Consider the following 14478-nt stretch of genomic DNA (forward strand, 5'->3'; position numbering starts at 1 on the left):
GCTTATTTGTTTTTAAATTAGGCGCCCAATATTTGAGTTAGGGCACTATCGATAGCACCAATAAACTATCGATATAACTTTCTGATATGGCCATGCATGTTAGTCCGCCGCTAACCACGCGTTGTTATTGTTAACAATTGAGTTAATCTTTATAAATGGTCGAACTTAAAAAATCGGATGCCCTTTCAGAGGATAACACTTGGGAGCCCGGCGACAGCAAGGAGTGGGCCAAGCCAATCAAGCCTCTGCAAGAGAAATGGAAACTAGTGCCGGCTTTTTTGCAGGTGAAAGGCCTGGTTAAGCAGCATATCGATTCGTTCAATCACTTTATAAATGTGGACATAAAGAAAATTGTTCGTGCCAACGAAATTGTGACCAGCGGCGCAGATCCACTCTTCTACCTGAAGTATCTGGACGTGCGCGTGGGTAAGCCGGATATTGACGATGGCTTTAACATAACCAAAGCGACCACGCCGCACGAGTGCCGGCTGCGGGACACCACCTACTCGGCGCCCATCAGTGTGGACATTGAGTACACACGCGGCACGCAGCGTATTAAGCGCAACAATTTGCTCATTGGACGCATGCCCCTAATGCTGAGATGCTCCAATTGTGTGCTTACCGGCAAATCCGAATTCGAGCTGTCCAAGTTGAACGAGTGCCCGCTTGATCCTGGCGGCTATTTTGTGGTGCGTGGCCAGGAGAAAGTCATTCTCATACAGGAGCAGCTGTCGTGGAACAAAATGCTAACCGAAGACTTTAACGGGGTCGTACAGTGCCAGGTCACCTCGTCGACACATGAGAAGAAATCGCGCACGCTGGTTCTGAGCAAGCATGGAAAATATTATCTGAAGCACAACTCAATGACCGACGACATACCCATTGTGGTCATCTTCAAGGCCTTGGGCGTAGTTTCCGATCAGGAGATAATGTCTCACATTGGCTTAGATGCGCGTTCCCAGAATCGCTTTGGAGCCTCCCTTTTGGAAGCCTTCAATCTGAAGGTTTTCACACAGCAGCGTGCCCTGGACTACATGGGTGAGTTGCACTAATGCACAGCTAAAATATATACTTAAATCATTTTGTTTATCGTGTCTTCACAGGCTCCAAGCTGGTGGTGAAGCGTTTTCAGAGCGCCACCAACAAAACACCTTCGGAGGAGGCCCGTGAGCTGCTTTTGACCACGATTCTGGCTCACGTGCCCGTCGACAATTTCAACTTTCAAATGAAGGCGATTTATGTATCGCTCATGGTTCGTCGAGTGATGGCCGCGGAGCTGGACAAAACGCTATTCGATGATCGCGACTATTATGGCAATAAACGATTGGAGCTGGCCGGATCGTTGATTTCGTTAATGTTTGAGGATCTGTTCAAGCGTATGAACTGGGAGCTAAAGATGATAGCGGACAAGAATATACCCAAGGTGAAGGCGGCACAGTTTGATGTGGTCAAGCATATGAGAGCGGCACAGATCACCGTTGGCCTCGAGTCCGCGATTAGTTCCGGAAATTGGACGATCAAACGTTTTAAAATGGAACGCGCTGGCGTTACCCAAGTGCTATCGCGGCTAAGCTACATTTCGGCGCTGGGCATGATGACACGTGTGAACTCCCAGTTTGAGAAGACGCGCAAGGTGTCCGGACCGCGTTCACTGCAGCCGAGTCAATGGGGCATGCTGTGCCCCTCGGATACGCCCGAGGGCGAGGCTTGCGGCCTGGTTAAGAATCTGGCGCTAATGACGCACATAACTACCGAAGTGGACGAACGCCCAGTGATGACATTGGCCTACAATGCCGGCGTCGAGGATATACGCGAAGTTAGCGGCAATCCCATTAATAATCCGCACGTTTTTCTTGTCTTCATCAATGGCAACGTTCTGGGCCTGACCATTAATCATCGTCATCTGGTGCACAATTTGCGTTATATGCGCCGCAAGGGACGCATGGGTAGCTTCGTCTCCATACACACCTCCTACACGCAGCGCTGCATCTTCATACATACGGACGGTGGGCGCCTGTGCCGTCCATATATTATAGTCGAGAAATCGCGTCCCCTGGTGCAGCAGCGTCATCTGGATGAGCTGCTGCGCGGCGTACGTAAATTTGACGACTTTCTGCATGACGGACTGATTGAGTACTTGGATGTGAATGAGGAGAACGATTCGTTTATTGCCTGGAACGAGGAGCACATTGAGCCGCACACAACGCATCTGGAAATTGAGCCCTTCACATTGCTGGGCGTCTGTGCTGGTCTGGTGCCGTATCCGCATCACAATCAGAGCCCCCGTAATACCTATCAATGTGCCATGGGTAAACAAGCCATGGGCATGATTGGCTACAATCAAAAGAATCGCATCGATTCCCTCATGTACAACTTGGTCTATCCGCAAGCCCCAATGGTCAAGTCACGCACAATTGAGTTGACCAACTTTGACAAGCTGCCTGCTGGGCAAAATGCCACGGTGGCTGTAATGAGCTACTCCGGCTATGATATTGAGGATGCGCTCATCTTAAACAAGGCGTCGATTGATCGCGGCTACGGGCGTTGTCTGGTCTATAAGAACTCCAAGTGCACTGTAAAGCGTTATGCGAATCAGACATTTGACAGGATTATGGGGCCGGTTAAGGATGCGCTGACCAACAAGGTAATCTTTAAGCATGATGTGCTGGACACGGATGGCATTGTCGCACCTGGCGAACAGGTGCTAAATAAACAAATTATGATTAATAAGGAAATGCCAGCGGTGACATCCATCAATCCACTCGAAGGTCAGTGCCAAAATATATGTGTTAACTTCTAATATATATAGTACTTTGTAAACTTTGCCTTTAGGTCAATCTGCCCAGGTACCCTACACTGCTGTACCCATCAGCTACAAGGGACCTGAGCCCAGTTATATTGAGCGTGTGATGGTCTCGGCCAACGCTGAGGAGGACTTCCTTATCAAGATATTGCTGCGTCAGACGCGCATACCGGAGATTGGCGATAAGTTCAGCTCGCGGCATGGACAGAAGGGTGTTACGGGACTCATTGTGGATCAGGAGGACATGCCCTTTAATGACTTTGGCATATGTCCGGACATGATTATGAACCCGCATGGTTTTCCTTCACGTATGACAGTGGGTAAGACTCTGGAGCTCTTAGGCGGCAAGGCTGGTGTCCTGGAGGGCAAATTTCATTATGGCACAGCATTTGGTGGCTCTAAGGCGGCGGATGTGCAGGCGGAGCTGGTGCGTCATGGATTCAACTATATGGGCAAGGATTTGTTCTACTCGGGCATAACGGGTGCACCACTAGAGGCGTACATTTACTCGGGCCCGGTGTACTACCAGAAGCTGAAGCACATGGTGCAGGACAAGATGCATGCCAGAGCACGTGGCCCAAAGGCTGTGCTCACTCGCCAGCCCACTCAGGGTCGCAGTCGGGAAGGCGGCCTGCGCCTGGGCGAAATGGAACGCGATTGTCTTATATCTTATGGAGCAAGCATGCTGATAATGGAACGCCTCATGATATCATCCGACGCGTTTGAGGTAGATGTATGCCGTACCTGCGGCAGATTGGCCTACTGCTCCTGGTGCCATTTCTGTCAGTCGTCGGCGCATGTCTCCAAGATATCCATGCCGTATGCCTGCAAACTGCTCTTCCAGGAGCTCACCAGCATGAATGTGGTACCCAAGCTGATACTAGAGAACTACTAGTAAAAGCTTTTAGAGATTAGATATATGTATATGACTGGAGGCAAAGAGAATAAACTGTATGTTTATGTTTGTAATCTAAAACTGTGTACGCGGAGTTCAATGAACGTGTGGGGTCGCGGTCTACGTGACCCGCTCACCCACCACCATTCAATGAGCGCCCCAACAACCAAATGACGCCCTGATAAATGTTATGGGCTAAAACTTTGGCAACGTCTGCTTGTAAATTCCTATTTAGAGCCGCCATCAGCCACGCCCAACCAGCGCCCAGTCGTCCTGCTTCACTTTCACAGCATTTGCGTAAATTTTAACATATTCATGAAGCTAGCAGCGAATGTCAAAGTGAAGTGGCAGAGAGGCATGCGTTAGGCAAAGCTCCACTGTTAAATAGCAGACGCGTGCTTATTAACAGCGAGGGGTAAATGTTAAGAGCGTATTCGAAGCGCTGTTAACTTGCGGGCTAGCCAAAGACGGCTTAAGCCGCCTTCCTGCTTAATTGTATCTTAATAGGGGGCGTCAGTCTTATCAAATTGCTGATTAACCTTGTTACGCTTGTGCGCCCTTTGTGTAAACAAAAAAGTTATGGCCAGGCAGCGAGCGTGGGACAGTTAAATTGGGCGCTGTCTTTTGCATATAAATACCTCGTAATCTTATTATGGAAAGAGTTTATAGGTATTTTGACAGATATTGAACATCAAAAAGCAGTCGAAACACTTCGATTAAGTTATATTTTCTATATATTCAAAACGTTAATAGATAACAAATTATGGTTCCTAATTGCACAACTGACAAAGCGGTTTTCTAATATAAGTAATAATTGATTTTACAATTTTTAACAGCGTACAGGGTATTAAGTTAAGAGCATTTGTGGCCATGCTTTATCTGAGACTTGTTGATTATCAATTAGTTTAGGAATGCAAATATTGAAGCATATACAAAGCAATTCCGTTGCCTGATTTATTCTCAGCCCTCTCAGGTTTTCTATTTATGTCTCACTGAATAGGGGACGGCTTGAGCCTTGTTTACATTTAAAAAAATGCTGTGCTGAGTTTTTTCTTTTTAATTCTGATGGGAACTTTCGAGTGGCTGCCGCGTCTTTGAGGCTATTCATAAAGCCATTTTGGCCAAGTTTGCTGACGTACTGGGTCAATGCACTGGCACACGCACGTGACTCGGCAACTGGCAACTGGCAACACCTAAAAGGCGATGTCCTTGTATGTCATTTCAAGTCACTTGAGCTCAACGCCCAACCGCCCAACCGCCCAACTGCATATGCGGCAGTCGACTGCTGCTGCTGCTGCTGTTGCTGCTGCAAGTGCAATGACAGCAAACGGGGCAAAGGCACACACTGTCCACAGCCAATGAGGCGCAATAAGGATAAGACTGCTCAACCAACTGGCTACCTTCCGGCTGGGAGTGGGTGCGAGGATAAGGGAAGGGCTTGGGCTTGGGCTTGGCATTCATGCCTTTTGGCTATTTGTCAAAAAGTTTACTTTTCATTCTATAGCACACACACACACACACACACCTACACATAGATGATATTGATGTAAACGTCATAGATTCAAATGGGTGTTGGCTAGTTGAGCAAAGTTAAGCGTTGTTTAAGTGCTGTTTAACTTAGCTCAGGCAGGATAGTCAGGGATACAAAGGTCTGCCCAAAGGCATTGACTGGCAACAACTTTGTTGGCCCATGGCTGATCCATATTAAACTAACTTAGCAATTAGTTTTAAAATGTGATTGTTTTTCCGTTGGGCTTTAAAGCACAATGCCTAAAAACTTTTTCGCCAATTTTCTAGCAAAATCATAGGAGCACCTGTTTTAGTTAACAGCGTCATGTTAATGGCCAAGCCAAAGAGCGGGGCATCATTTTACAATTTGAGCGCTCTTTGCAAGCTTTGATTTGATTTTGCTCTCTGCTCTCGTCGGTAATGTCATCAACAGTGCTGAGTACTGCAAAGTTTTCTGCTCTCAGTTAGTAAAGTCAAGAATAATTTGTATACATTTTGCAAAATAAGTAAAGTATTTACTTGAAATAAATAGTACAAAGCTTAGGCTTTTAAAAAGCTATATTTATATTTTGCCACACTAAGAGTTTTATTCAACTTTCCAGCTAGAGCCGAAGCTAACCGCTCACAAGCTGGCATCACTGTCAGTTACCATTGCTTGCTTTTTACTCTCTTTTGCTCCACAGCTATAAAAGCCAGCGTCAGAGTTAAAGAGAGTTCAGTTGAAACCGGCGCTCGCTCGCGATTTTGCCAATTGCACGTAAAGCTCGGGCTGCGCTTGAATTATAAATGAAAAGCTGAAAAAAAAAACACTTTGAGCGCAGTTTGCACAAAGAAATAATTGTTGTCAGTTTGTTGTGTGTGCAAAAAGGTGCAAACAAATTATACTAAATTATTTAACCTTAGAAAATCAAACAAATGCTGCGCAGTGTTGCAAATGTGTCATTAACTGTTTAAACGAATTTTGAAATCTATTAACTACATCGTATAGATTACAATTAATTATAATCAAAATGCCCAACGCTACGGAGATAACAGCAAATGACTCAAAAAAGCCATTCAAAGTAAGTTTGTTAAATGTTTTTATTTCAATAAAATTCTGCCGCACTGCAGCTTCAATGCACTGCCGTGCCCATTTTGGGCGTTGTGTCGCAGTTGTTGTTGTAGCTGTTATCGTTTATAACCGCGTGCTATGTTTCGCATTTGCGCTATTTAAAAATTCCCACATAAAAACTGGGTGAACTTCAAGTTGCTGTGAGTGCGACAAGAGAGTAAAAGCTCTGTTAACTTTTGTTTATTTGCGAGAGCACAAGAGAGCTATTGTGGGAGAGAGGGTGAGCGAGCGAAAACAAAAAAAAAAAGAGCACAACAATTGCTTTGACTTTGCAAATGCAAAAAATACTTGACATGAATTTTGGGGTTCAGCTTTTGTTGTGCCTTTTTGTTTTGTTTTTTTTTTTTATTTTTTAGTTTCGGAGCGCTTGGGAACTGTTTGTCTTTGGCATTTGTTTGTTTGCCAGCATCGCCTTTGTTGTCAACTAATTTGTTTAGCCGCTGTCTAAATAACTCGAAGCCGTTTAAAGAACGTTTTTCCTTTATTTATCCTGGACAGAGCCCGGCTTAAAGCAAAGTAAATCCATGCTGCAGCCGCAAAAAGAAATTTCCTCTTTCGTCCTTTGACAAATGCTTCGCAAGTTTCCTGTGGCCGCTTTGTGTCGAGGTCCTTTTTGATCTGTGTGTAAACTACACAACAACTACTAATTCCCCAGGCTCTGTCAGTGTGATGGGTCCATTAAAATGTCGCTGCTTATTACAATAATTAATTCAGAATCCCGCCAGGCATAAATCGGCTTAAAAGCTAAATACGCAGACAGCCATGCAGAATGCCATTAAAAAAGTTTCTCAGCTGACATGTCTGTGTAATTATTAAATGCCACGACCACGCCCACGCCCACACTGACAGCCACAGCCGCATTAATATTATATTTAACAATTTACATAATTTGCAGCCGTAGTTCAAGCGGCAATTTAAACTTGCCGCCTAATTTCCCCAGCGGCATTCAAATCTGCGTTCTAGGCCCATCAAATATTTACTATCCAACACCCTCGCCCTCCAATTGCAGCTGCATGCGTCTTCAGTGCCCGCTTTGTTGTTGCCACAACTGAGACGCAGTCACGTAAACACAGACGCCACTTTGGCAGCTACGCTAAGCAGTGGACAGGATATGTTACGTGTTACGTGGTGCGGTCCAGGACACTCTTGAAGATTGCCCACTAGTTGAGCTGCACCGACAGCTGAATAAGCTGTGATTTCTGATCGGTTGCAGCTTCAATTTGTGGCAGTGAAAGTTGTAACTGGGTCCCTCTTGTTTCTCAGCTCTTTCAAGTACCCACATTTGTATGCCGAAGAATAAATACAGAATTAATTCAAGAATATAGTTTTCAAACAAACTTTCAAACAAGAAAACAAACCACAACCGCAGAGTGTATGTTTTTGTGTGCAATTCGATTCCGGTTACAGATTATCTCCTCTCTCTCTTAATCACTAGCTGCTCCCCCTCACGGGCATTTACTAGCAGAAACTGATTAGAATATTTGCTACCTTACCGCATTGCCAAGGCTTCAGCATGTTTTTATTTTTTGGATCCATTTAAACCCTTTTCAATCGACAAATTGTGTATGTAATCCCATCATGCATATAAACTGAAACGTATGTTTGGTTTTTGGCCTGAAAGTCTGTCGAAAATGTCAAACAACCGCGGCAGCCACAATTTCGATAATATTTATCAATATACTGTGCAATATATTAATGCAGTTTGAAATTGCAGTAAATTAAATTATTTTTCATACTAAATCACATTTGTTTTGTTTTTTCTTACCCTAATTGAAAATGTCAAAATCGGTGAAAACGACATTGAATCGACCAAAAAAGTTTGCGTGGCATACACACAAAAGTGAGCTGGTGGGAGTGTTTATGAACTGCTCGACTAGCCAATACCCTTCAATTGGTTCGAAGTTCATGGTTAAGATAGTTAGATCTAATCTTATACTTAGGTATACATACTATTGTGTTTCCTTTTTGGTAGACAGTTGATAGGTAGATTTTCTTATAATTATTATCTTATCCCAGCTTATTAACTAACTTAATTTCTGATACAACTTATATTATTCAAAAAACACAAAATAACAGGTTTTCAGCCTTGCTCTATCCATTTTCTTAAATACAGGGTATAATAAACGACAAACAGATCTCTTTAATTCTTTGCACAATGCTTCCTGCAAAGTGCGCTTCAATAGTTGCCGCAAGTTTTGATTGTTGCCAAGTTTATGGCTTAATATGATTAATTTTTGGGGTAAGTTTTGTGCAAGAGCCGCCGAAAAAGTTTTCAATGTTGAAGCTTCTAGACAATTTATTCGCAGGCGCTTCAACGAGGTCCTTGCACAGTCCTTTGGGTTTTGCTCGCGAGTTTCAGCTGATGAGATCTGAAGGCGAATTTTTGCTTTTACCCGGGTTTTATTTTCCGTGGGTAATTGTAATAAAAATGTTGTAATGCAAACTGAACTTCAATTTCATTTCGCACGCCCTGCTCTATTATTTATGAAGGCTCGTTGCAGCTGCACGTTGCACATCGCCAGCCAGAGTGATAAATTCGCCGAGCAGCCGTGTGGCCGCCTTTGATGCTGTTGCATATCTTATTTAACCACTTCCTCTCTCTCCATCTCAGTCTTGGCCACATCTAATTTATGTTCAGTTTAACCTTAACGCTCAGGCGCCATTTAACATAACATGCAAGTTTAATAGAGCCAGGCAGCGATGAATGTCCTTGTGCTGCAGCTGCTTCTGCTGCCGCTGCTTGTGGCATGTATTTCTGGTATGCGCTCAAAAGTATGCTGCATTAAACTGCTGACAGGCATAACTTGTTAGGAAACACGACAAATATTTGTGCGGCAGGCAGACGAGTGCATGTCAAACTGTGCTCAAGTTTTCGGCGCATGCAAACAGCCGCAAAGAGTTTGAAAAAATACACAAAAATATACTTATACAAACATGCATGCGAAATACTAAAAACAGCACATGCATTCCTCTATTCCGTTTCAACTTAATTTCGTCAAGTCTCTTTGCTCTTAAGAAGTTTCAGCAGCTCATCTCTTTGTATAAATTTATTATTCATTCAATGTGTATTGTCCCTAACATATGTGACTGCAAACGTGTAACTGTTTATTATTCCCTCTATCCTTGTACCATTCCCTACTGCCTCCTACTGCCTGGCTGCTAGGTCAAGGACGTCACGCGCAACATTAAAAAAGCCGTCTGCGCCGCAAGCCTGGAGGAAATACGCGCCAAGGTGGCCGAGAAATTTGACAAGTGTGAACAACAGCCAACAATCCATTTGGACTCCGATGGCACCGAAATCGACGATGAGGAATACTTTCGTACACTCGATGAGAACACGGAACTGGTGGCCGTCTTTCCTGGCGAGCATTGGATCGATGTAAGTGCATCAAATATTCAAAACATTTTCGAATCTCTGCATCTATGCAGGCTATTTTATAATATAATTCAATTAAGAATCTTTAGTTTGGTTCTTGCTTGATTTCGATTTAAGTCAAACTGATGCGAAATTGGAATTCAGAGCGTAAATTCCGCTTTTGCATTCAATCAACAGCAATGTGCGTTGAGCACAAATTAAATAAAAATGTCATGAGAAGCATCCAGTTCTGTTTTGCTTTAATTACATTTACGAATAATCCCAAAAAGTATATCTTATGCATTTATGTCAAATGGCTGCATAACTTGGTTTCAGAATCAATTTAAATGTATTTTATTGTTTGCGCCTCGCGACTCTTCCGTTGCCATAATTCAATTTCAGTCGCGAGTTGAACATCACGTACCCGAATTTTAACTGAAATGTATCCTTTATGCTTTATAGCCAACCCATTACGTGACCATAACCACACCGAATGCCACGGGCAATGGCAGCATCACCGGCAATCCGGACAACGGCGACACCACGGATGCCAACAACTCGGAGACGGCGCGTATTCGCCAGCTGGTGGGCCAGCTGCAGAACAACTTGTGCAACGTGTCCGTCATGAACGATGCGGACTTGGACTCGCTCTCCAATATGGACCCCAACTCGTTGGTAGATATAACTGGCAAAGAGTTTATGGAACAGCTCAAAGATGCCGGCAGGTAAGTAAAAGTTACTTTGAGACTACTTACTATTTCGACTGCCTGATTGATTGACTGATGACATAGGCCAAACCGATAAGGCTATTGCAAAAATCTGCTCGCTACTGTGGTAGTTACGGTTTCATACTTTTCCGTAAAGTTCTTAGTTCAAATCCATTTGAAAGTTGTTTCACAGAAATGTGGGGATCAAATGATGTAAGACTCATATTTGTATGAAATTTCGATTTTAAAGAGATATCTAAATTATAGATCAAAAACTACGGCCGGACAAAGACGGGTAACACCATAACTACTATTTACTATTTAATAATTATGAAACTGAAGCCCTCACATCTGAATTGCATATCCATTCATATATCTTTTATGTTTTCCCTTCATCTGTTTGCAGACCGCTCTGTGCCAAACGCAATGCTGAGGATCGCCTGAATCTGCTGAAGTTGCTCAAGGCGGGCGCCATTTTTTGCTCGGAACGCTATCCGGAAGATGCGGAGGCCATTGATCGTGAGATTGGGCGTCAGTTGAACGAGGCGGAGAGCGGTCAGCTGACCACAACAACCGCCAGCAATACGCGCACCATCGAGGTGGTGCAGTGCGACAATCAGAATACCACCATTACAATAACCGTTGCCGAGGCAACCACCACATGCAGCTCCACTGAAGCGGCTGTCGAGGTCAATGAGGTCAATGCCAATTCAAATGGCAATGGCAACACTGGCGACATCTGACTGCCCATTCTGGGCAGCCTTAGATGAAGCCTGGCCGCCAATGAGTAGCCAAACTAAGGCACAATTTTATCAAACGTTGTTTCACGTAAACGAACCGAAAATCAGTCCTGCAACATTGGGTTAACATACACGTATTTGTAGCATATAATTAGGAGCTGCGAAATGCCACAATATAAAAACGAAACGTAATGTAACGTAACAAAATCTTCAGAAATGCTTCATAGAATTTAAGAGCAAATGAAAGTTAACGAAATATTACACGTATTAGCATAAAATCATCGCAAAATCGTCATAAAAAAAAGGGTCCTTTATTAACAAGAGATCATCAATATTATGGCGCCATATTTTTGGGCATCAATCTAAAGTTGGAAAAGTTCTGAGATTTGAGTAGTGCTTGGAAAAAGTGGTCTTCATTTTAAATCGGCGAATACATTTTCTTTGTTTTAAAGGAAATGCAGTGTAGTATTTACTTACTTAAAGTCTAAGAAGCTTTTAAATTACGCTAGAGCTCAGATTTTAATATTCCTTGCGATCTGAAATATATATTATAAAAGATTTCATGGTTTTTATCTAATCTGAACTTTTACGATTTTATTTCATTGAAATTAAGTCAACATAGAATTCTGAAAAATTTCCAATTAGCACAGGCTCAGGATCGAAAGGGATGTGTTTTTAAATTAATAAAAAAAAATTACCCTATGTTAAAGCTGTGGCCTGTTTATTGCCAATCTCCAAATACCACTGAAGTACCATGAAAAAAAAGCAGCACATGTTTAAAAGTTTGATGACAGTTTTTGTCAGAGCAACTGAAATAACTAAAAACACAATTAAAGAATCAAAATAAACGACAACAATTAACATAAAAATGAAATATATATCATATGTGAATTAAAAGCAAAGGGAACTTTAAGAAAATATCATACTCATTATTATCAAACTATTCAAATTAGTTAAAAGAAATATTACACAAATGTTTTATTGTTAAAAAGAATCGAATTGCTTAGTAGCGGCTATAAATGGGATTAAACGACTTTTTGTGTAGTTAGAAATGCGAAAATGAAAGTGTTTTTTGTTGGTTGAACAGGCGTTAGTAGAAACCATTTTTATATATTGAAAATTGCAAATATTTATTCTAATTTATATTGCATTCATATTATGTTCTTTTGAGTAGGTAGAGCTCGAAAATGGAAGTGTCTTTTTTGGGAAAATATGCATTTGTAAACAATTGCATTTTGACTGAAAATTCGTAATAATTTTTTACAAATATTTTCATTAATTTATAAAATAATACAAAATTCTTTGTAGTTGTGGGAACTCGTAAATGAAGGTTTCTTGTTGGTTAAAATAAACAATTGCCTTTTAAATGATACTTGGAAAAGCGAATTATCTTTTGTAATTTTCCATAAATATTATTTTCCTTTTTATTATTGTTTGAAACATAATTCTTCTGCTTTAGTTATTGGTTTTCATGATCATTATCATTGAATGCATTGTTCTTTATTTATTCGAATTATAATGAAAATATATATTTACATTTGATATGGTGGTATGTTGTTCTGCCATTAGCAATTATTTAGTTGAATAAGGTGTTGAATAAGAAGCACAAACGCACACATAAAATTGTTTTTGGACTAATGCCATTGAAAATGTCATTTGTTGAAGCCAATTGAGACTGACTGTATTTATGTGTAGCAATTATTTGAGAGTACGACAAACAGATTGTACTTCGAACTCGACCTGGTTTGAAATTGCTTCAAGTGAACCCCCCACAAAAAGTATTGTAGTCAAACACAAAACGTAAAGAATTTAAATGCAAACCGAAACACTTAATATTAGTAAATTTAAACAATAAATGCAAACAAGAAATGCAATTACACTCTTATACTCGTATATACAGAAAACCAAGCAAGGCAAATCAAAGGCAAGAAAATACAATATTAATAAGCAATAAATATACCAAAAAAGAAAAAAAAAACGACAATTATTAAATATACATAGTAACTGCATACACCAAGCAACAATATACCTAAATAAATGCATATTAACAAACCAAATACAAATATAATTTACTGCACAGTTCAACTATGCGTATGCGCAACATGTGCAACAGGGCGTATGAAGCCAGCCAAAATAGGCGCTGCCTAAAGAGAGTGGGAAAGAGCGCTTGGAAGAGAAAGAGCTTTGAAGAGAGACAGACAGACAGAGAGAGAGAGAGAGAGTGAGAGAGAGCCGCAACTTTGTCCTGCAATTGCCGCAGTTAATTGCATTTAAAACACAGTCGCAGCTGTGACGTCACAAGGCGTGTGTTGCGTGTGACGTGTGATGAAAAAGAGGCCAGGTCGCAGCCAAGCCAAGCCAGGCCGGGCCAGACCAGGCCAGTATATGCTACTGCTCCCGCTTCTGCCGCCACACTCTGCCCCAGTAACACAGTTCAAAGCTCACAGCTCGCAGTCAGCTGAGTTGCAGCCTGTAACTGACCCAAATCCGACGACAACTGCAGCCGCCGCTGTCTCATTGTGGGCGTGGACTAATTCAAAATTCGATTTGCTCTTCGCATTTTTAATGTACACAAATGAACTTCAAATCTTTGGCCAGGGCTCTTTGGTAACCGTTTAACCTTTCCCACTTTAGCAGCATATGCTTTTAACTTCGCGTTGGAATACGTTTTGTTGTTTATTCTTTTTGTTGTTGTTGCTGTTGTTGCTGTTGCTGGCGGTTCTGTGTCCTTGACACGTCGCATTTGTTGGGCCAACACTGGCAAAGAAATTATTTAAAATGTAAATATGAGCTCCGGCTCAGTTCGGGCGCGTATCCGTTGGCCTGCTTTGATGTGCGGGCCACATTTTCATTAAAAGGCGTATTCTATGTATTACGGGGGCGTGGTTCGTTTCGCGCTTTTCTTTCATTTTTTTCTGTCATTCTTAGAAATTGCTGCCCATGTTAAATATAATTTGGCTTGAATGTTCGGTGGGGTCACGCTTTGAAGTGCACTAAGCGAAAATGTAACATTTTTAGAAGCAGCTCCAATTTCTAACAGCTGCACAATGGAAAAGACTGTGACATTCGGCAATTAAATGTTGCAGTAAGTGAAGCTCAAATTAAAAGTGCCTTGTGCTAACGTATTCTTAGTCATCTTTTGTCGGCATAAACAAGTAGTTGACTATAGCAGCGCAGTTGTTCAATGCGGACAATATGAAAAGGATGACTTTTGCGCTTAAAACTTTGAAAATGAAATAATTTCAGATGCGTCTTGGTTATATATATATATATATATATATATATATATATATATATATATATAATTATTTGTTATGAAGGCTCCTTGTGAATATTCATTGGAAGCCTGTTTTAAAAT

General features: G+C 41.8%; 2 protein-coding genes across 2 annotated transcripts; both read left to right on the forward strand.

The window, feature by feature from the left end:
- Positions 1 to 101: 101 nt before the first annotated feature.
- Positions 102 to 3779, forward strand: Polr3B (RNA polymerase III subunit RpIII128). Its single transcript, XM_002049529.4, has 3 exons — positions 102 to 1038; positions 1104 to 2768; positions 2833 to 3779. The coding sequence occupies exons 1-3, from the start codon at positions 156 to 158 to the stop codon at positions 3696 to 3698; spliced, it is 3414 nt and encodes a 1137-aa protein (XP_002049565.1). The 5' UTR covers positions 102 to 155; the 3' UTR covers positions 3699 to 3779.
- A 2152-nt stretch (positions 3780 to 5931) lies between these two features.
- Positions 5932 to 11678, forward strand: Drep1 (DNA fragmentation factor-related protein 1). The gene is made up of 4 exons (XM_002049528.4): positions 5932 to 6268; positions 9482 to 9697; positions 10136 to 10398; positions 10787 to 11678. The coding sequence occupies exons 1-4, from the start codon at positions 6218 to 6220 to the stop codon at positions 11121 to 11123; spliced, it is 867 nt and encodes a 288-aa protein (XP_002049564.3). The 5' UTR covers positions 5932 to 6217; the 3' UTR covers positions 11124 to 11678.
- Positions 11679 to 14478: the final 2800 nt, after the last annotated feature.

This window comes from Drosophila virilis, chromosome 5 (genome assembly GCF_030788295.1).
Source record: "Drosophila virilis strain 15010-1051.87 chromosome 5, Dvir_AGI_RSII-ME, whole genome shotgun sequence".
Lineage (NCBI taxonomy): Eukaryota > Metazoa > Arthropoda > Insecta > Diptera > Drosophilidae > Drosophila > Drosophila virilis.

Bases quoted from the DNA above. Each gene is read 5' to 3' on its own strand.
- Polr3B (XM_002049529.4), top strand. From the start codon at position 156: ATGGTCGAACTTAAAAAATCGGATGCCCTTTCAGAGGATAACACTTGG. The intron at 1,039-1,103 runs GTGAGTTGCACT...GTGTCTTCACAG, and splicing joins GCGTGCCCTGGACTACATGG to GCTCCAAGCTGGTGGTGAAG. The intron at 2,769-2,832 runs GTCAGTGCCAAA...CTTTGCCTTTAG, and splicing joins ATCCATCAATCCACTCGAAG to GTCAATCTGCCCAGGTACCC.
- Drep1 (XM_002049528.4), top strand. From the start codon at position 6,218: ATGCCCAACGCTACGGAGATAACAGCAAATGACTCAAAAAAGCCATTC. The intron at 6,269-9,481 runs GTAAGTTTGTTA...CCTGGCTGCTAG, and splicing joins ACTCAAAAAAGCCATTCAAA to GTCAAGGACGTCACGCGCAA. The intron at 10,399-10,786 runs GTAAGTAAAAGT...ATCTGTTTGCAG, and splicing joins CAGCTCAAAGATGCCGGCAG to ACCGCTCTGTGCCAAACGCA.